Below are 22,073 nucleotides of genomic sequence, written 5' to 3' on the forward strand. Positions count from 1 at the left end.
GCCGCGCCGGCCGCGGAGGCCTCTGGTTGGAGGGTCCCATAAGGCCCCGCCCACTGCAGCCCCCCGGGCCACCCCAGCGTCCAACCGCCCCGGTGATTGACAGGCCGGCCGGGCGGAAGCTGCGGCGCCTGCGCAGTGTCGGGCGCAGCGCTCCCCTCGGGCCGGGCCGGCCGCTCCCAGCAGACCCCGCGCCGCGCCTGCGCAGTGCGGGGGAGGCTTTTAATTCCATTGTGGAGAGGACGGCGTTATTTTTATTAACCGGAGGCGGCGGCGGCGGCGCGGCGGCGGCGGCGGGACCGTAAGTGCGGGCGGGGGCGGCGCGGGGCGGGCGGGGCCGGGAGGGCGGGGGGGCCGGGCGGGGCGCGCGGCGGCGGCGGCGGCGGCGGCGGGTCGGGGCTGGGGCTTGGGGGGTCCGCGGCCCGGCCCCACCGCCTCTCCGTCCCCCCTCCCTCCGCAGCCAGGCCTCGTCCGGGGCATGAGAGTCGGCGGCGGGTTCCTGAGCGGCGGCTCCGGCGGCTCCGGCGGCGGCGGCAGGCGGGCGGAGATGGAGCCCAGCTTCCCGCAGGGCCTGGTCATGTTCAACCACCGGCTGCCCCCGGTCGCCAGCTTCGCCCGCCCGGCCGGCCCGGCCGCCCCTCCCCCGCAGTGCGTGCTCGCCCCCCCCGCGGCCCCGGCCGAGCCGCCCCCGCCGCCGGCCCCGGACATGACTTTCAAGAAGGAGCCGGCGGCGGCCTCGGGCGCGGCCTTCCCGGCGCCGCGGACCCCGTGGGGCTTCCTGCAGCCGCTGGTCAGCATCAAGCAGGAGAAGCCGGCCGAGCCCGACGAGCCGCCGCAGCACCACCCGTTCGGGGGGCTGTTCGCGGGCGCGGAGGAGCGGGGCCCCGGCCCGGGCCTGGGCGGCGGCGGCGGCGGCGGCAGCAGCGGCGAGGGGGGCGGCCACGGCGTCATCCAGGACCTGAGCGCCCTGCACCCGCCGCCGCCGCCGGCCGCGCACCCCCGCGACAGCCTGCTCGGCGGCGAGGAGCCCAAGCAGGACGCGCACGTCAAGAAGGCGAAGAGGCCAAAGCCAGAATCTCAGGGAACCAAAGCCAAGAGGAAGCCCGGCGGCGGCGGCGGCAGCGGCGGCCCGGCCCGGCCTCCAGCGGCCGCGGGCTCGGGCTCCGGCGGGGAGGGCGCGGGGCTGTCGCCCGGCCAGAAGCCCCACGTGTGCGACCACTGCAGCGCGGCCTTCCGCAGCTCCTACCACCTGCGCCGGCACGTGCTCATCCACACGGGCGAGCGGCCCTTCCAGTGCGGCCAGTGCCACATGGGCTTCATCCAGAAGTACCTGCTGCAGCGGCACGAGAAGATCCACAGCCGCGAGAAGCCCTTCGGCTGCGACCAGTGCAGCATGAAGTTCATCCAGAAGTACCACATGGAGCGGCACAAGCGCACGCACAGCGGCGAGAAGCCCTACAAGTGCGACACCTGCCAGCAGTTCTTCTCCCGGACCGACCGGCTGCTCAAGCACCGGCGCACCTGCGGCGAAGCCATAGCCCGGGGGGCCCCGGGCGCCGAGCCCCCCGGGGCCGGCTCCGCGGCCAACCCGGGCGCCATGGGCAGCCTGGCCGCACTGTCTCAGGGAAGCAGCAGCAGCAGCAGCGGCAGCAGCTCCTCCAGGAGGAAGTCCAAGGCCAAGAGCGCCGCCGCCGCCGCCGCCGCCGCCGAGGGCAAGGAGCATAAGGCGGGCAAGGCGGGCGAGTCGCCGCTGGCCAACAGCCTGGGCCTGCAGACCTACTCCGTGGAGATGCCCGCCATGTCGCCCGGCGGGGGCATGATGGGCGGCGGCGGCCTCGACGAGCTCCAGAAAAGGGTGCCAAAGCTCATCTTCAAGAAAGGAAGCAGGAAGAACACAGACAAAAGCTACCTGAACTTCGTGTCGCCGCTGCCGGACCTCGTGGGACAGAAGTCCTTGTCGGGGAAGCCCGGCGGCTCCCTCGGCATCGCGGCGAACGCCGGCACGGAGACCCTCGGCCTCCTGCAGAGCGCCGGCGGCAAGCAGGGCCCGATGAACAGCAATTACGACGATGCCATGCAGTTCTCCAAGAAAAGGAGGTACCTGCCCACCGCCACCAGCAACAGTGCCTTCTCGATCAACGTGGGCCACATGGTCTCCCAGCCGTCCGTCATCCAGGCCGCCGGGGTCAGCGTCCTGGAGAGCGAGGCCCCGCTGTCGCTGATCGACTCCTCCGCGCTGAACGCGGACATCAAGTCCTGCCACGACAAGTCCGGCATTCCTGACGAGGTCCTGCAGAGCATCTTGGATCAGTACTCCAGCAAGTCGGAGAGCCAGAAGGAGGACCCTTTCAGCATCGCCGAGCCGCGCGTGGATTTACACGCCTCAGGAGAGCACTCGGAGCTGGTGCCGGAGGGGGGCCTGAGCCCCGGGTCCCAGACCCCCTCCAGCGACAAGGCGATGGTGTTGCAGGAATACTCCAAATACCTCCAGCAGGCGTTCGAGAAGTCCACCAACGCGGGCTTCGCGCTCGGACACGGTTTCCAGTTCGTCAGCCTGTCCTCACCTCTGCACAACCACACATTGTTCCCGGAAAAACAGATTTACACTACGTCTCCCTTGGAGTGTGGTTTCGGCCAGTCTGTTACCTCAGTGTTGCCATCTTCGTTGCCAAAGCCTCCTTTTGGGATGTTGTTCGGATCGCAGCCGGGTCTGTACCTGTCTGCTCTGGATGCCACCCACCAGCAGTTGACCCCTTCCCAGGAGCTGGACGATCTGATCGACTCTCAGAAGAATCTAGAGACTTCCTCGGCCTTCCAGTCCTCATCTCAGAAACTGCCGAGCCAGAAGGAGCAGCAGAAAAACTTGGAGTCCTCCACCAGCTTTCAGATGCCATCTCAGGAGTTAGCGAGCCAGATGGACCCTCAGAAGGACATCGAGCCTCGAGCGACGTACCAGATCGAGAACTTTGCACAGGCGTTCGGTTCTCAGTTCAAGTCGGGCAGCAGGGTGCCAATGACCTTTGTCAGTAACTCTAACGGCGAAGTGGACCACAGAGTCAGGACTTCGGTGTCAGATTTCTCAGGGTACACAAACATGATGTCCGATGTGAGTGAGCCATGTAGTACGCGAGTAAAGACGCCCACCAGCCAGAGCTACAGGTAAGCCCCAGGTGACAGGCTGGCGGTCGAAGGATGCGGTTTCTGTTTCGTTCTGAGAACACTGCCATTGGAATGTTTGTACACGATCCTCTTAAGAATAATGTAATGCCCTTTCAATGCAACTTTTCATATTTAGTTTATTTTGTTAGTGTGATTTTAGCTCTGTTTCTATTATGATTTTTAATCGAAATCAATAGATTAAAAATAGTTTGACATTCAAAGTGACAATGTTTAGCAATCAAATTTACCTGTATAGATCGTCAGGGAATAGCCCAAAAGTTTTAAATGCAAAAAAAAAAAAAGAAAAAAGAATGGAAAAAAAAAAAGAAAAAAAACTATGTAAAAATACAAAACAAAAAAACTTTGTTGCTAGGATTAAGGTTATTCTAATTGCTTTACTCTCAGGAAAGTGTAATAACGCATGGGAATTCTGTACGCTATCACTGTAATGGGATATCCAGTTTACAGATGATATGGTATATGTTTCACCATTTCAGTAAGGGATCGAAAACATTTCAAATTGCTCTGTCTGGGCTGATAGGATTTACATTTCATCGTTTGAGTAAGGGATCGAAAACATTTCAAATTGCTGTCTCCATCTGGGCTGATGCGAAGTTCGAGATGTGGGCGACCCGTGTTCTGTGGCGGCTCCTTCCTGTGCCCTGAGCTTCCCGACCACGTCCCTCCCAGCCGGGCAGGACGGATTCTGGGACCTTTGGTCAAAGCCTGGGATGATAGCTTTAATTAAAGAAGAAATGATCTTTAAAAAGCACCCTTCTTTGCCCCACCTGTGACCAGGCTGCGGTTCCGTGAGGAGTCAGCCAGCCGACGTCTGGCCAGTGTTAGGACCCACGTTGGAATTACCTAGTTTGAAACGGGGTGTGTGTTGTTGTTCTGCGCAGCCGAGAGGCACTCTCCTCTTGTCTGGTACACGTCACCCACACTTCTGGGTGCTTGTGTTTTTGTTTTTTTTCTCCTTCTGAGCCTACGCTCTTTCTAAGAGTCCTGGGCCTTGTCTCGACAGTTTCAATTTTAGAATGAGTTACATTCCAGTAAGCATCTTACATGCCTCTGGCATCCAGATACTAAACAATAAGATGAGCACCTGCCACTCCCCGCCTTGAACAACAACAACAGAACCCCATCTAGGTTTTCACGTGCCGTCACGCCCCACGCACTCGGAGCTGGAGAGGTGACGAAGGTGTGTGGTTCCAGCTGGTGCCATAGCTCACGGGAGGCGGGGTAGGGGTGGGCCTGCCTTCCGTAGTGACCTCAGAGCCTCTTGGTGGAGCCGCAGCCTGGTCGCACGGTGCACAGGGGCGCCGTCAGTATTGTGCAGGGGCCGCGCGCAGTCACCCGAGCCAGCTCCCAGCCCCGATTGCCATTCGCAGCTGCTGGCGACGGTGGCTGTGCTCCGAACCACTTTTTAGCCATTGTATTTTCCTCCTGATGATATTTTTTAATGGACTTGGGTGTTTGCGCTGATGAGTTTTTATGTACTTTTGGGGATGTCTCAGTCTTACGTCCTCCGCTGACGTCAGGAAAGTACCACTGTTTGTTTGCAGTCTGATTGTGTAACCAGCCTCACGGCGTCCGTGTGTGATACAGTCATTAATTCTGTGCGAGTGTAAAACACTTCTGTTATGAAAGCAGTGTTTGGGAAATAAGAAATTATTAAAATGGTTACAAAATACTAGTTAATTTCCTCCCCACACTTTTCCTCCCTGAGGTGTTGCTTTTGCCAGCTGAAGGCTCGCCTGCGTGTCACCGCAGGGTTCTTAGACAATGTGTTTAACCCTCTTACATACACTTGGTTCTGAAGTCTGTATTTCTAATCTGGGGAACGCGGTTGAGTTCTGCGGGGTGTGAGGACGTCGGAGAGGACCTTCCCACTGTCTCTCAAGATGTATGGTTCCCCGTGTTTTGTTTTATACAGGTTTTGGATTTCTCTAACTTTTATTGTGTGTACTGAAACTGCATATGTATTATTCTGATTGTTTGCTCTAGTTTACTACCAATAAAAGACCTGTTAATCACAAAATTGCAAATGCGGTACCCTGTGCTTCCTGCACCGTCACCTCGTCCGGATTTTTCTATGCGCTGCGTTTCCTAACACATTCATGTCTGAGGTGGAACCTGCGGGCCAGGGGCTGGTGCTTTCCTTGTGCTTTCCGTTCAACCCAAGTATTTCATGCTTCCAGGCTCATTTGAAAATTGGTTGGCTGTTTGCCTTGTGTTTGAGGTTCACTGTATGAAAGCGGAGAAATTCAATATGTGAGTTGGGACATGGTTTCTTGAAATGGGGTTAGCCATCCTAAATACGATTCCAGAGAGGTTCTGCGGCTTCGCTTTAAGTCAGGTTCCCGTATCTTGGTTCCAGGCACAACCTTTTTGCCTCGAAAAGGTTGTAATAAAATAAGAGCGTAACACAAATAAAATTGGTCCTGAGCATCTTCAGTAGGAAAAAAAGTGTTGTTCAGTGACAGTTTAGCAGTGTTTGGAAAGGTGGAATTTACGGCTATTGGGAGGGGGAGAGCGAGGGGTGAACACTGAAGATGCAGAGGAGGTATTTACAACTTAGTAAATACGTTAACTAAAGATGGGGAGGACATTGTAGGCGGCTCTGTACAACCACGAGAAACTTGTGCTTTGAAATCTAGTGGCTGCGAATGTTCAGAGTGAAAACAGATGACGCTGTTATAGGGGACGATCAAGTGTTTACATTGAGCCTCACTGTGGATTTGTCTGGAGGGATGTCTGTGCGCGGGGTGGGCCGTGTGACCAGGCACTCGCTCCACGTGGTCATTCTCGAGCAGGTGGGCCCCGCAGCGTCCCTGGTTCCGCGTGAACCCGGCTGTGGTTTCTCCGCGCAGGCGATCGATCGCCGCTGTTCTCCACGGCCCGCAGTTGATCGTTTGGCCCACCCACCTGCCCCCACTTTACCTCGTGCGGGATGCCTGTGTCTGGGGGTGACCACTGAGAGTCGGGGTTTTCACTTGAGATGTCGGGGTGTGAAGTAGGAAGCTCGCTTGCGTCTCTTGTGTGTGCATTTGGGGTAAGGACGCCGTCCCCTCGCAGCGCCCGGCCGGTAAATGGTGAAGTCGGTCAGTAACCAGAACAGAAAAATGGGACCAAACCCTGCATTTAGAGTTTTTCAAACCTTGGGTGGTACGGTCTTCCTCAGATGGGGTTTCCTGTATCGCCCGTCAGGTGGGAGGGGCTGACCTGGTCCCTCCCTGGCGCCCGGCGTCCGGCGGTCACAGGGAGGCCCGAGCGGCTGGCCGGCAGCTTGGGCAGAATGGCCTCTTGGGCACATGACACAGCCCTTCGCCCCCAAGTTCACGGCTCTCTCGGAGCTGCGCCCCGCCCTCCGGAAAGTGCCCCCGAGCTTCCAGGTGGTGCTCAGCGTAGACGCCACTGAAGACTCGTCCTCCTGGGCTGGTGCTCACCGTGTCTGCCTCACAGGCACGGCTCACCTTTCAGATCCTTGTGGGCGCCGTGCGCAGCCCGCCTGGCAGGCGAGGCCGTGCGACATGTCCGCGAACGTTAACGTTTGCTCGGGGCCCTTCCTGGGAGCAGGCGAGAGCCGTGTCCGCCAGCTGCTGCTTCCCGACTCGGAAAGGGTGTGTGGGTTCCCTGTGTCTCCCAGCTTCCTCCGTGGACAACAGCACTTAGAGCAGCAGCTGGGAACCCTGTTGTCCTAACCGTGATCAAAAACCATAACAACATCCTTCCTGAGATGATGGTTTTAAAAGAGATCATCTCCACGAAGGGGGCATAGCACTGTCTTTTGTCTTTTTTTTTTTTAAAGAATTTTCTTAAAATACATTTTTATTGATTTCAGAGAGGGAGGGAGAGATAGAAACATCAACGATGAGAGAGAATCATGGATCGGCTGCCTCCTGCACGCCCCCCACTGGGGATGGAGCTCGCAACCTGGGCGTGTGCCCTTGACCGGGATCGAACCCGGGACCCTTCAGTCCGCAGGCCGACGCTCTATCCACGGAGCCACACGGGTAGGGCGGGGGGCAGTCACTTCCAACATGATTTCTGCTTTCTTTGTCCCCGTTTGGCTCTTTTTAAAAAGCACGTGCTGTATGTGAGTGTGTCCCTTCAGGTTCTGTGTAGGTTGGACACCCGGGCTCGCTCCGGGGAGAGCTGCGTGGTGCTCTTGCGGTCACTGACTCTGGGCAGCCGATGAGAGAACTGGCTCCCAAACCAGTTCTATGTGCACGACCCCGACCCCTAAAACACCCGTAGCCCGTGAGCCCCGGTTGGGGGGCCCTGCCCGAGAAGGTTGCCTGGATGTGGGCGTTGTGTTGTGCAAATAAGTTAGGGAGTCCGCGCCTGGACAGAGAGCGTCAGCTCCGATTCAAGGCGCTTAAAGCGTCTCTATCGCCGTTAGTGATCGCGGAGCCTTCACGGAGCCCCGAGCTGCTTGGGTGACATGAAGCGCAGGGCTTTCGCACCCCGGTCCGCTGTGAGCGGGAGGGGAGTTCTGATTCTCTGCTGTTGCTCCTCTGAGAGTAAGTCCTGGGGAGATGGGGGACCTGGCAGACTCCGCCCTGTGTCTCCCGTCCCCAGGGGATGTGTTCCCAGCTCATGCGGCTACAGGCCCCCCTGGCTCCTCCCCTGTGCAGGCAGCAGCCCACACCTTCCACGGGACGGAATCGCGCTGGGCTCTTGGTGACCTGCGAGTTGTGTGTGGCGTGTGACCTGCGGGCTGTGTGTGGCGTGTGACCTGCGGGCTGTGTGTGGCGTGTGACCTGCGAGTTGTGTGTGGCGTGTGACATGCGGGCTGTGTGTGGCTTGGGACCTGCGGGCTGTGGTTGGTGGAGCCCGAGAGCGCCTGGCGAGGCCCAAACGCCGCTGCCGATGAGCCTGGAAACACAGCTCAGGCGGGTGTCGGACCCGGGCCTCTTGGGAAAGGCCGACAGAAAGCAGGACGACTCGGACCTTCCACGCCGAAGGGGAAATGTGTCCCTGCGGGTGTGGGGAGCGAAAGGACAGCGGCTGAGCTGGCGGTGGGGAGGGTGCGGGTCTCCTGGAGCGGAGGCGCGGAGGCGAGGAGGCGCGGAGGACGAGGTTGGAAGGAGCACGAGGCCGTAGAATCCACCCCGGGGGCCGCAGGGCAGGCCCGCCTTGTCTGGGACTTTGGTTCGGCGTGAACCTTGGTCCCGTTTGGGACAGTCAGTCAATAACTCCGCAGGCCGCGGCGGCGAGCTGCTGCCTGCATTCCCCGTCTCGGTGTTTGTGCATCAGCTCCCTGGACGGCTCCCCGGGGGGGGCGATCGTGAAACGTTGGAAACCCCCGCATTCTTCTCCCGTGATTGATTTACTCATTTTTGTAGTTTTGCTTTGCACAGTGCTGCTGGGTTTGCACCGGCGTCGGGCTCAGTTGTTCAACCTGCTTTGCAGGAGGGTCTGGCCGGGGTCCGCGGTGGCTGTCGGGAGGTTCTCGCCTCCGTTGTGAGCAGCAGGGCTCGCCCTGAGTTTGGGGAGGAGCAGAGCTTTTCCCTGTGAGCCCGGAGGGGGCTGTTCCGACCCATTTTTTAAGGAGCGGCTGGGTTGCAACACCGAGTGGCCAGACCAGCAGCGTGACCCCCGTGTGCCGGGTTGCACATACGCGAGGCCCGTCCCGCCAGGAAGCCAGTGCAAGCGATTACCGTCGCGAGTTCCTCCTTCGCGGGGGACGAGAGGATGCGAGGGGGGTCACGGAGGCCTCCGTGCACAGGCGGCCCTGCCCTCGGCCAGGTTGGCGGCGGGATTGCAAAACCCAGCCCTGCCTGAGTTGCAGTTTCTTACTCCTCGGCCCCAACAGCCGCTGTGCTTAGAGACTGAGCCCGGCCGGTGTGGCTCAGTGGATAGAGCGTCGGCCCGCAGACCGAAGGGCCCCGGGTTCGATTCTGGTCCAGGGCACGTGCAGGAGGCAACCCATCGATGTGTTTCTCTCACATCAATGTTTCTCTCCCCTCTCTCTTCCTCCACTCTCTCTCTGAAAATCAATGGGAAAATATCCTCGGGAGGATTAACAAAAAAAACACAAAACAATAAAAGAAAGCAGACGGAGGTGAGGCCTGGAGTTCCCCTCCTGCCAGGGTTACAGTGAAGGGATGAAAATCCTTGTGAAGTGCTTGTGTCTCACCCGCCGGCCTTGGGAGCCTCACTCGTTCCAGCACAGCACCAGGAAACAGACAGGTCCGCGCTGCGTCCACGCATCGAGGCAGCTTAAGAAATTCATCTGGGGCCCCGGCCGGTGTGGCTCAGTGGATGGCGCACCGGCCTGCGGACTGAAGGGTCCCGGGTTCGATTCCCGGTTGGGGCACATGCTTGGGTTGTGGGCTTTATCCCCAGTGTGGGGCCTGCAGGAGGCAGCCGATCCATGATTCTCTCTCATCATGGAGGTTTCTCTCTCTCTCTCCCTCCCCCTTCCTCTCTGACATCAATAAAAATATATATATTTTTTAAAAAGCAATTTATATTGTACTGTTTTCCACTTTAAAAAAAAAATATTTTTATTGATGTCAGAGAGGAAGAGAGAGGGAGAGAGAGAAACATCCATGATGAGAGAGCATTATGGATCGGCTGCCTCCTGCACGCCCCACATTGGGGATCGAGCCTGCAATCTGGTCATGTGCCCTGACCGGGATTTGAACCTGGGACCCTTCAGTCCTCAGGCCAGTGCTCTATGTACTGAGCCAAACCTGCCAGGGCCCGTTTTCTGCTTTTATAAGTGACCATCTTCCAACTGAACATGGCAGAGGCTCATGTCGTTTGTAAGTCACTGCGGAGTCTTAGCTCCGGGTCCGGGAGGCCGCGCCGCGGAAGTTGCGATGTTTACCTGTTTCCTTTTCACGAGTCCGCGAGATCCAGACGTGTCCACGCCCAGTCGGGTCCGGGGTAGCTGGGCGTGCATTTTTTTTTCTTTTTTTTACGAGTGTTTACGTCCGTAATTTAGCCCCTCTCACGAAGGTTTAGCTTAGAAAATCAGCCAGAGCAACCTCACGAAACCATTGCTCTCTTATCTTTATAAATGGCCTCATTTCTGATTTTTTTATCTATTTTTTTCAGTCAGGAGAAGACTAAGGTAGGACTGGGCTTCCCATAGTTTGTTCAGGACGCATTTGGCTGTGAAACCGCCCTGTGAGTGTAAGAGGCCGAGTCTGCTGAGGGTTGTGACAGGTCTGTCCTGAGAGGGAAGGAAGGAGGCGTTAGGAAAGAGCATGCGGTGAAGGGGGGGTAAGGGGGGCAGGTAAGGGGGGTGTCAGCGGTTCACTGCGGAGCCAGGCCCTGCCCACCGCAGCCGGCCGTGGGGTTCAAGGACAGGAGAGACATGAATCGGGGACAGTGGGAGACTGGGAATCTTGGTGGCCTTTGGGGGTCCCTGCGGGTGGCCGCTGGCGGATCACCGGGGTGGACCCTGAAGGCAAAATTAAAACGCGGTTTGGGGAGATTCCTCGGGAAGATGGGCGGAGTGGATAGAGAATGACAGTTTTCCGTTTTGTTCACTCTGACTTCGTTAACCCCGAGCTGGCTGCTTGGCCAGGAGAGAGGAGGGGTCTCGGCGAGGGGTGGAACGGTGGCTCTGCTGACAGCGCCGGCACCTGGGACCCACGGGGAGGAGGAGAGACAGCGTTTGGGAAGAGGTGGGAGGAAAGGACACTTAGGTTCTCTCTCCCGAAACCCGAGATCTTGAATGACCGTCACTCACTGTGGGTGAGCGGCCTCACGTGGGAAAAACGATACCGTCGCGACTGACTTCAATAGGAGGCAAAAGGGCGTTTTCATCTTAGCTAAGACCAAGTCCCACAGAAAGGATTGTAACGGAAAACGTCGTTTTTGTCGGTTTGTTTTTGCTTTTAAGTCCCATCCGTTCACCTCTGTGTGTGATGGGAATCTCATGCGACGTGCAGGCAGAACCCTGTAGGGTCGGAGGTACGATGGCGAAGTCATTTTGAGGCTCCCCTGGCAATCGATGACGGAATGGGTTCTTCTGATTCCCACACACGGAGCCAACGCCGGTGCTGCTCGTTAAAAGCGCTCCGCCCGGAGCCTCCGGGGGCATCCTGGCCGCGAAGGGGAGGCCACAAGCTCGCAGTCTCTGTAGGGCCGCCTGTCACCATTCAGCCAGCGGTTTTGTTTAGACGCCGTGGATGGAGACTTATTTAGCTGATCCGTCTGATTTATTCTCATGACGCCCCCCCCCCCCTCCCGCACGGACTTGCTTTGTGCTAGAATATTCAGGGCACAAATGAGTGGGGCTGAATAGATAAACAAGAATTACGTTTCCGATGAAATACCCGCCAGAGCAGGTGGGGGGCGGGGAGGAGGGCACCGCCCAGCAGTAAAGAAGACGGATGGGTTTGAGCTGAGGGTGGTGACGAGGCCGGGGCAGGTCTAGCCGGCAAACCGCAGCCCGGACCCACCTGGGCTCGGGCTCCGAAAAAGTGCGGCCTGGAAGGTGAGGTCCCCGGAGCAGAGGCCGGTTTGGGGGTTCTCTGTTCCTACGGTGGGCAGGGCCCATGCAGGTGCTCCCCCAGCTGCCAGAGCGGGCCGCGGTGGCGACAGGAGGAAGGCTGTCCCAGGCTGGACGGCATTCACTGCTTTTCACCTGCTAAAACAACATGTTTTTTTTTAAATGACAAAATATATATTTTTTTATTGATTTCAGAGAGGAAGGGAGAGGGAGAGAGAAACATCCATGATGAGAGAGAATCCTGGACCAGCTGCCTCCTACACGCCCCCTACTTGGGATCCAGCCTGCAACCTGGGCCTGTGCCCTGAGCGGGAATTGAACCCAGGACCTTCTGGTTCCTAGGTCGACGCTCAACCGCTGAGCCACGCCGGCCGGGCTGTAAACATACTTTTGCCCCAAAAGGTTGTGAGTTCGATTCCTGGTCAGGGCACATACCTGGCCAGGGCAGCTGATGGATGTTTCCCTCACATTGATGTTTCTCTCTCCATTTTTCTCTCTCCAAAAAGCCATTAAAGAAAACATTTGAAAAAACGGCTGACGGAGTGGGGGGGGGCCTCTGTGGGCTCTGCCCTGGGTGTTGGGGTCGTTTCCGGTTGCTGTGACGATAGGGTCAGGATGGCCGTGTGGTGGTCAGAATCGAGGTCAGCCTGACTCCTTTAGTGAGAGTAAGTTATTTGCAACGAACTAGAAGCCTGTTTATATTAATTTCATGTTCACAGTTTAACATCCAGAGAAGAAGTCCCTCCCTGAGAGGCCGGTCTTATTGGTGTGAGTCACCTCAGCGGCCTGTTGGTGTGGCGGGTGGGACAGGTGTGCAGGTGTCGGAGGGGCTGGGACAGGTGCTGACGTGCAGGTGTCGTCCCAGGGAGCCCAGAGCAGAGCAGAGAGCAGAGACTTGGCAGCTTTGCCTCGTGGACTCGCCTGCCAAGCCCGAGAGGCGGGGACATGTTACTCTCCGTCTGCAGGTGAGCTGACGGGGCAGGGACACTCCCACCAGGAAAGCAGCCGAAACGGCTCGGCGAGGACGCACACGGGCCTGGCTGCCAGCCCGGACACCCCCCGGCACCCGGTCCCGCCCACGCCACGTCTCAGCGAGATGGGCCCCGGGCTCCCGGGTCTGAACTCCGTGCGATGCCAAGGAGACTGGGCCCGTCTCGATGACGTCTTCCACGAAGGGGAGCTCCCGCTGCCGGGCGTCGGGACCCTGTGACCGCACAGCAGAGGGCGGGAGGCCGTCCCCGGGGAGCCGGGCCCAGGGCCGCTGACCCTGGTGCTCCCTGACAGAGGGCGCGGGCAGGGCTCGCCGAGGGTTCCGTCCCCACCCCTTTCCGCAGAGTCGCTGTGCCGGGTGCTGGCTGTTCCCAGTGCATCGTTGACGGTGCTACTATTTGGGATTTGCATACCCGGAAAGGTGTTTTTGAGGAAAGCACATTTAAAAAATATATATATATTTTTATTGATTTCAGAGAGGAAGGGAGAGGGAGAGAGAGAGAGAAACATCCATGATGAGAGAGGATCATGGATCAGCTGCCTCCTGCACGCCCTCTACTGGGGATGGAGCCCGCTGCCCCGGGCCTGTGCCCCGGCCGGGAATCGAACCCTGACCTCCTGGTTCCTGGGTCGACGCTCAGCCACGGAGCCACGCCGGCCGGGCAGGAAAGCAGATTTTATAACCGAGGAAGGAGGCTGTTTTCTATCTCAGTTATTTTTATCGTTTCCATGGGAAAGATGACGAGAATGGAAATTTAGTCTCAACGTTACCTCCTTCCTCATTTTGTTCCCCGAAACGGACAACTTCTCTCGTCCCGTGGAGCATTCTTCGCTTAATAAATGTCAGTAAGTCGGTAAAAGGAAGTGGGGTTCACTCATTCACTCACTCATCCATTCATTCATTTGCTCACTCATTCACCCATTCATTCGCCTACTCATTCACTCATTTATTCATTAATTCACTCATTCATTGCTTCACTCGTGCATTTACTCATTCATCCATCCACTCATTCACTCAGTTTACTTGCTCATTCACCTGTTCATTCATTCACTCATTCATTCACTCGTTCATTCACTCATTCAGTAACACACTCACTCACCCTCCTACTCACCCACCCATTCGCTCACTCACTCACTCACCATGTTTGCTGGGTCCGGGCACCCGCGCCTCCTCCCTCTGACTCCACACCCGCAGACCGCCAGCGCCGCCACCTGACGGAGCGTCCCACCTGGCAGTGGCCGCCGTGGGGTGGGCGTGGGTCTGCGTTCCGGGCTGCTGACCCTCACACTCCGGCGTTGTTATTGTCAGCGGTTTTTATTCTCTGGGATGTGGGCAATTTAACTTTTATTAAGGTAATTCCGGCGCGTCAGGCACTGAGCTGGGCGTCCGCGCGCGTCTCCCCGGCTCGTCCCTGACCGATGGCGCCGTCACAGCGTCGCTGGAGTGGGGCCGCGGCTGCGAACGCGCGAGATCCATCATCCCCGCATTCTTGCTTAAGTGGCCGTTTTGGCGGCGACGAGCCCGTTTCCCGCTGAGGGCCGCCGAGTGTCTCCTTGACCCAAGGTCTCGACAATCTTTGAGCAACGTCGGGGTGACGGTCGGGAGCGGGCGTGATGGATACAGCGAGCCCGTGGAGTGGAGTCTTCCCGGAGGAATGATTCACAGGGGCGCCCCCGGGCAGCGCGGCGCGTGCGTGCCCGTAATGAACACGGGCCGGGTCTGTGTCTGGTTATTTACTGATGCGCCGGGGTTCACAAGGCATCGCTCAGCCGGCTGAGCTCCCCCGGGCGGATTTCTGAGCTCCCGGGCCTCTGGATCTGAGGACAGAGACACAGATCTCTAGGATGCGGGCCTCAACCTTTCACAAACGCCCTGAGTGACAGACAAAGGCTGTCTCCTCTGCTGTGTGAACGTCAGTGGCCGGGACCTGTGTGACCCGGGGCCCCTGCGGCCTGGGGCCCGTTCCCCCTCCGTGTGGGGCGATGCCGGCAGCCCCAGCCCCCCCACCCCCCTCCCCGCGGCACGCTAGGTGTGTCCAGGGCAGGGTCGCTCCCCAGGGCCTCTGGGCGCAGGACCCTGGGATGGAGAAATAGACGCTCACACGGGGGCATCTCAGCTGCGGACTCTCTGGCCTTTGGGTCCCGGATCCAAAGTCCAGCCCAGAAAGGGAGCCGGGGTGGCTGCGGGGGTCGGGGGGACCCCGGTTTCCACAGGCCTGTCCCCTCGGGAGATGGTGCCTGCAGGACTCTCCCCAGGCAGAGCCATCGGACCGGTTCCCGGGCTGGGGCGTGGAGGGGTCACGGGGTCGCGGAAGGACTGATGTGGATGATCCGCCGACCCCGACTGCCACATGTTGGGCAAGCACCCTGGCCCCAGTTTTTAAAGGACACATGTTTGAAACGAGCTGTTGATGTGTTTTGTTTTTTAAAAAAATATTTTTATTGATTTCAGAGAGGAAGGGAGGGGAGAGAGACAGAAACATCCATGATGAGAGAGAATCATGGACCGGCTGCCTCCTGCACACCCCACACTGGGGATCGAGCCCGCAACCCTGGGCCTGTGCCCCGACTGGGAATCAAACCCTGACCTCTGGTCCATGGGTCGACGCTCAACCATTGAGCCACGCCGGCCGGGCAAAGAGCTGAGATACTTGTGATTCTTCCCCCCCCTTTTCCCTGTGTCCCCCCATTTGTGACACGGCAGCCCCCCCTTCCCCCCCCCCGTGTGTCCCTGTGAGAGCAAGCAGCCCGAGGCCGGTTTCTGTGACCTAGGACACAGGTTCCATCGCTTCACAGGAGTTTTGACCTTTCTCTTTGCTTTTTGCTCTTCAAAGCTGAATCCCTGGCCAGGGCTCACCTGCCGGTCGGTTAGTTAATTATTACCCTGGGCAGAGAGAGGCCCTGGGCCAGCATCTCTCACCATCGCTTTGGATACGTGGGGCCGAGCTGCGGGGAGAGCTGTCCCGCCCCCGGGGACGGCCCAGGCCAGCCCCGGCCCTGCCCCCGGTTCCCGGAGACGCCCGTCCACGCGTGGTCCCTGCGGCCCAGGGCTCGCGGTCACGGGCCAGCTGAGCGAGGCTCCCGTTTTAGCTTGCGCTCCGCTGTCTGTGAGCAGGTGCCTGGGTTTTCTGAGAGAAGTCGCTTTGAAAAGTGATTTGCAATTCATAACCGTGGCAGCAGCCCCAGCGTCCCGGCCGCCTGCGGAAACCCTCTGTGCCCGCCCAGCCTCGGTGGAGATACCCAGCCCACAGCCAGTCCCAGGCCTTGGTCCCCAAGCCTGTGCCTCCAGCAAATCCCCGACCCGGTCCCCCCTCGGACCAGGACGGATGTTGGAAGAAGGAGACCCAAGGTCCCTCCAGTCTTGCAGGTTCTCTGCCCGGCCGATGACTCCAGCTGCATGTTCATTTCTTGTAGCTAAAGATGCTGCCACCCCGCCCAGGCCCCCAGGCCCCCAGGCCCCCAGGCCCGTGTTTATGGTCTGTGATGCGCGTAATTAGAACTAATAGTGAAACCCTGTTAACCACCCACGGCTTGAATTTCCTCAGGCCGCCTGCTCCTCATTCATATGTAAAACCAGGACTTAAACCCCTGCCTGCACCCCTGCACCCTGTCCTGCAGGTGAGAGGAAGCTGGGCCCGCTGGCCACTGTTTTTTGTTTTTGTTTTTTTTTAATATATTTTATTGATTGTTTACAGAGAGGAAGGGAGAGGGATAGAGAGTTAGAAACATCGATGAGAGAGAAGCATCGATCAGCTGCCTCCTGCACACTCCCTACTGGGCATGTGCCCGCAACCCAGGTACCTGCCCTTGACCAGAATCGAACCCGGGACCCTTCAGTCCACGGGCTGACGACGCTCCATCCACTGAGCCAAACCAGTCAGGGCTGGCCACTGTTTTGTTTGCTAAGAATTTCAGCATCAAAGATCCCAGGTCCACAGCAGTGTCTTCTAGCAGCAGGGCCTGCAATGTTTTATTTGTATTATTTGCTACACACACACACATATATATATATACACACGCACACACAGATATATATACACACACACACACAGATATATATATACACACACATATATATATACACACACACACATATATATACACACACACACATATATATATACACACACACACACACATATATATGTATACACACACACACAGATATATATATGTATACACACACACACACACACATATTTTTTATTTCAGAGAGAGGAAGGGGGAGGGAGTGAGCGAGAGAGAAACATCAGTGATGAGAGAGAATCATGGATCGGCTGCCTCCTGCATGCCCCACACTGGGGATGGAGCCCACAACCCGGGCCTGTGCCCTGACCGGGAATCGCACGTGACCTCCTGGTTCAGAGGTCAGCGCTCACCCACTGAGCCAGGCCGGCCGGGCTCATGTACCGTTTTGAAGAGCAGTTCTTCTCACTGTCTCCCGGGAAGGCCGAGCCGGAGGGGGATTTAGCCGGGCAGCAGCCGCCTGGCCACCTGGGTGCCTGTCCGGGCGGCTGCCCTCAGGAGGTGAAGGTCGCGCCAGCGGGCGGGCGCCCTGGGCTGCCCCTCTCCCTGGACGGGCCCGCGGGCTGGGCTGGGAGCGGGTCAGCGCGGAGGGAGGTCAGCGCCCAGCTGCCTCCTGGAGAGAAGCCAGTCCTCCCCTCTCCCCAGGGCGTGGCTGCGGGCGCGGGCTGGACCCGGCCGAGGCCCCAGGGAGCCACCGGCCACCTTGCAGGAAACTCAGCCTCTGTTTCCTCCACGCTGTGAACGAGACAGGCAGGCCCTGCCCGGCACGGGGAGCCAGACCATCAGTGAGGGAACAGACATGATTTCTCAGGTGGAGGGAAGTGCTACAGAGAGAGAGAGAGAGAGGAAGAGAGAGAGAGGTGGGCTCTGGAGTTCAGGTCCAGTGAAGTTCCCTCAGCCCCTCCCGTTGGAAGGCCTTGGAGCTGTGAAGGGAGCCCTGAGCTGGCTTACAGTTCGAGCAAAGGCCCTGGGGCAGCGGCCGGCTGTCAGCTCCCCTGCAGAGGCGGCTGGAGCACTGAACCCGGAAGAGAACGGGACCCAGGGCCCGGAGGGGCGGGTGGGCGGCGGGTCCGGATCCAGGTGAGGACCGGCTGTGGCCTTTGTTTGGAGAGAGGAATTTGGAGCCGAGGAGTGGCAACACCTGACATCCGGGGAGTTTCCTGGGTGATGTTGAGTCAGGAGAGGGGCCGGGCCGAGGGGGAGGAGGTGGCCCGGAGCTGTGCTGTCCCCCGCCACCTCCTGTCTCAGGTCCGCGGACCACAGCACAGCAGGGTGGCTGCGGCCGGTGGCTCCGTGGTGGCCCATCAGCCTGTGCACCCAGGGGCCGCTGATTTGGTTCCCGGTCGGGGCCCTGGGACCTGGGACCTGTATGCCCCCCGGACATTGGAACAACGTGGGCTATTGATCCAGGAGAGATTCGGGAGGCAGCCTGGCCTGCTCCCCCTCCCCCCCCAACCTGCTTGGGCAGAGAGAGAACGAAAAACAATGCCAGGTGAATTTTTAACAGCTCGGCCTGGCTTGGGCTCTGCCTTTAGCTAAAACAACCGCCTTGTTTGCAGGAGCTTCCAGCGTCCTCCCTTGAGCTCCCCAGGGTCACGGGAGGGGCCCCTGCCTCACCTGGGCTTTGACCTGGCTGAGCCTCTGCAGGGACCGAGCACAAAGGGAGGTACTGAGATGCAAACAGGCGGTCCTGGGTTCGAGTCCCATCGGTACAGGGAGCCCGCGCCGACAGGGAGCTCGGGGCACAGGCTCTGCGAGCTCCCAGCTGGTGTGTTTGCTGTGGTGGGTTGGAGCCCCCGGGGCAGGTAAAAAAACCAAAAACAAGCCCGGCCGGCGTGGCTCATTGTTTGAGCGTCGGCCTATGAACCAGGAGGTCAGGGTTCGATTCCCAATCAGGGCACAGGCCCGGGCTGCAGGCTCCATCCCCAGTGTGGGGCGTGCAGGAGGCAGCGGATCCGTAATCCTCTCTCCTCATTGGTGCTTCTCTCTCTCCCTCTCCCTTCCTCTCTGAAATGAAAAATATATATATTTTAAAAAGGAAAACAAAGGGTTTGACCCTGATATTTGCTCAGCGCCCCTTGAATACGAGAACTGTTTCTTGTTTCCATCTCCCCTCTCCCCCCTGGTGCTGCCTGCATAGATAATCCTCACAACACATCCATTCATCCCACAGGGCGTGCTCAGGGGGACCAAGCTGGCCGGCTGGGCGGAGGGGGCCGGGCGGAGTGAGGGCGTGTGGGCGGGATGGCCACCCGCTGGCTCTCGTTACGAAGCAGAGGTTAGGGATGGAGTCCCTGACAGGTGTTCTCAACTTCCCTTTTTTTTAAAAAAAAAACACAAAACACACATTTTATTATTGATTTCAGAGAAGAAGGAAGAGAGAGAGAAACATCCATGATGAGAGAGAATCACGGACCGGCTGCCCCCTGCACGCCCCCCACTGGGGATGGAGCCCACAACCCGGGCCTGTGCCCTGACCGGGAATCGAACCCCGAACCCCTGGATCCGAGGTTGACGCTCAACCACTGAGCCACGCCGGCCCAGCAGATACTCGAACCTCCAAAGTCCTCGCAGGCCCACGGTTGTTTCTGACCGTGGCTCCCTCCCAAGGCGAGGGCGTTGGCTCAGCCGTCCGAGGCCTCAGGGAGGCCCGGTCCAGTTCTGCCGGGGTCAGCGGAAGGCGGTTTCAGGAACTGGGCAGCCCCGGCTCCCGGCTTCTGAGCTCCAGTTCCCCCTGCCCGACAGTCACCCCGACAGGCACCTGCGCGCGGCCTTGGGGTCCCTCTCCCGAGCTTGGCTCAGCCCGCAGCCCTGCTCGGGGGCCGCGACCCCTCGGGGACGGGGAGGGCAGGGACGGTGCGGACACAGGTGTGTCCATTCACTCTTCTGAGAGACGAGAGTGAATCCTCTTCCCGTCCGAGCAGGAGTTTGGTTTCTAAAGAGGGTTCGATGTCGGCATTTTTAACATTTGAAACGGTGTGACCGTGGGGCATCGCTCTGCTCCGTTCACCTGTGTCACTGGCCCAGCGGAACCTGTTAACACGGCGTCTCGTAGGGGTGGCCAGCGGGTGGTCAGAGATAGGGCCCCCGTGGGCTGTCGTCGGGATGACACAGGGTGAGACCCTGGGAGGCTGGGCAGGAGCCCCGGGACCTCGCCTTCAACCTCAGGGTCTCCCTGGCCTGGGGGCCGGATCTGGCCGCAGCCTCCACGCCCTCGAGGACCCCGCCTCTCCCTCCCGCCCGCCCCTCCCCCGGGACAGGCTCCAGCCCACGTCCGGGGCCCGGGCTCCGAGGTCCCCTGGGCACCTTTCAAAGTCTAGACTCTCAGGGAGCACACCCTCTCCAGCGTGGCCGCATCCGGGGCTCCCTGTCCCCCCGACTCCCCCTGCCACCCCCACCGTCCCCTGCCCCGAGAGGCAGCCCCGGCCAGGACGCCCCCTCTCCTCTGTGCTGCGCGGAACCCCTCCCTCCCTCCCTCCCTCCCTCCCTCTGCCGTCAGCTCCTGAGCCACATCCTCTGCGCAGCCATTCCAAGGGCCCAGGCGGCTCCTCCCGCCCACACGCGCACACGCCTCTGCCTCAAAGCCGAGCTGTGACACTCAGACAGCCCAGCGTGTAAGCGTGTGCTCCTGGGGACGGGACAGAAGGTCCAGGAGGTCCAGGCTCCCCGCTGGGAGCATCCTGTCTGCCTTCACCCCCCATGACCCGCCCCCCCCCCCCCCCCCCACCCGGCGGGGCAGGAGCGGCTGGAGCCCTGCGTAGGGCCCCAGACCTGAGATGAAGTCTCACCTGTCAGTTCCTCCCATTCACCAGCCAAGACCCCTCCCTGGAAACGAGGGCTTTATCTGGAACCTCTACTTCCTCATCTGTGAAATGGGCCCGTCCTGGGCTCTCCCAGGGGCTGCTGGGAAGGCGTCAGGAGGGGACTGGAGGGGATTCTCAGACCCAGCTGCGTGTTGGTCATCGCCCGGGAGCGCGGCTGGGAGGCAGGGTCAGGCCCGTCTGTCCTAAGGGAACCTTCATGGTCGGGGCTTCCTGGGGAGTCTGAAGGGTTGAAACGACGGGAGAATGTTCCTCATGTGTCGGCCTGGGAGGGGAGGTTGGCTAGCCTGCCCCCCCCCCCCCCCCCCCTCGTGCTCCTGGCTGCTGAGCGGGTTGCAGAGCCCCAGGCTGCACCCCTCTTTGCAAAGACCCCCTCCCACCCCCACCCCTAGTGGTTTTGATCACCTGTCAGGTTTGGGAGCCACCAGCACCGCCCCCCCCCCCCCAGCAAAGCACACAGGGGAGCCCTCCAGGTCTTAGCTTTGCAATGAAAAAATAATAATAATAAAGTCGTTGACCCGCTTCCCGTAAACAAGGTTTTCGCCGTCGCCGGGCCTGTTTATCCAGACCCGACCGGGAGAAGACACGCCAGCCGCCCTCGAGCCGCAGGGGAGAGAACAAGGTGCAAACGGCAGCTTCCTCGGCCTCCCGCTGGGCCATTGAGATGCAGGCCCGTCAGCCCCTGGACCCGGTTCTCCGGGCCTCTCCGTCCCTGTCCCGTCCCTGTCCCCAGAGGCCTCCGCGGAGATGCTCTGACCTTCGCTGACCTCGCAAACCACCAGCCGGCCTGACCCTGGAGCGGCCGTGCCCTGCCCGCCCGAGGTCCCCCCGCCTCCTGAGGTCCCCCCGCCGCCTGAGGTCCCCCCGCCGCCTGAGGTCCCCGAGGGAATGTGCTGAGTCAGCGGCCGTGCAGGTCCGAGTTCTGCAGGAGGAGAAGCCGAGCAGAGAATCACCTGGAGCCGGAGCCGCCTCGTTGCTACTTGAACATCAGCCAGGAGGCGGCCGGGCTGGTCACAGACACCCAGTGACACAGTGACCTGCGGAGCCTGCACCGGGGGCCAGAGGCTCCTCCTCATAGGCCGCGGCCCTGCCTCAGGTTAGTGAGTGCTTCTGGGTGACGTTTTATTAACTTTCCTTCTTTAAAAAAATATTTTTATTGACTTCAGAGAGGAAGGGAGAGGGAGAGAGAGATAGAAACATCCACGATGAGAGAGGATCATGGGCCGGCTGCCTCCTGCACGCCCCGCACTGGGGATGGAGCCCACAACCCGGGCCTGTGCCCTGACCGGGAATCGAACCCTGACCTCCCGGTTCACAGGTCGACGCTCAGCCACGGAGCCACGCCGGCCGGGCTGAGGTTTTGTTAACCTTCCTGTTCTCGGAAGCGGAAAGGGAACAGAGACGCTGGGGCCGTGGGCGGGGAGGAGGGAGGCCGGGGGCCCGCGTCACGGTTTCGAAGGTTTGCCTGTTTCAGATTCTCTCTCACGTGTTCGCTTTTGAAGAAGGAGTAGCCGAGGACGGGCGGACGGATGGATGGACGGACGGACGGGACGGGGCAGTTGTCGCTGTCACTGTTCGCAGGAAGTCTCCTCCGGGGAAAAGCC

General features: G+C 59.6%; 1 protein-coding gene and 1 long non-coding RNA gene across 4 annotated transcripts; one reads left to right on the forward strand and one right to left on the reverse strand.

Annotated features, from left to right (window-relative positions):
• The first annotated feature begins 209 nt into the window (after nt 1-209).
• ZNF281 (zinc finger protein 281) lies at nt 210-21,281 on the forward strand. Of its 3 annotated transcripts, none has more exons than XM_070401379.1 (2): nt 210-298; nt 462-5,818. In XM_070401379.1, exon 2 carries the CDS (start codon nt 476-478, stop codon nt 3,158-3,160), a length of 2,685 nt encoding a protein of 894 aa, XP_070257480.1. In that variant the 5' UTR covers nt 210-298; nt 462-475; the 3' UTR covers nt 3,161-5,818. The 3 variants fall into 3 exon arrangements, 2 of the variants coding, with proteins under 2 accessions (XP_070257480.1, XP_070257479.1); XM_070401378.1 differs by having other exon boundaries at nt 216-298; nt 458-5,818; XR_011469359.1 differs by lacking the exon at nt 462-5,818 and adding an exon at nt 21,006-21,281 and having other exon boundaries at nt 226-298.
• On the reverse strand, nt 16,306-17,757 carry LOC138999238 (uncharacterized). Its single transcript, XR_011469342.1, has 3 exons — nt 17,600-17,757; nt 17,033-17,472; nt 16,306-16,582 (listed from the first exon to the last, which is right to left on the reverse strand). It is a non-coding gene; the product is annotated as an uncharacterized lncRNA (long non-coding RNA).
• Nucleotides 21,282-22,073: the final 792 nt, after the last annotated feature.

This window comes from Myotis yumanensis, unplaced genomic scaffold (genome assembly GCF_028538775.1).
Source record: "Myotis yumanensis isolate MYYU_CA2020_CCGP unplaced genomic scaffold, mMyoYum1.0.hap1 SCAF_22, whole genome shotgun sequence".
NCBI classification, from domain to species: Eukaryota; Metazoa; Chordata; class Mammalia; order Chiroptera; family Vespertilionidae; genus Myotis; species Myotis yumanensis.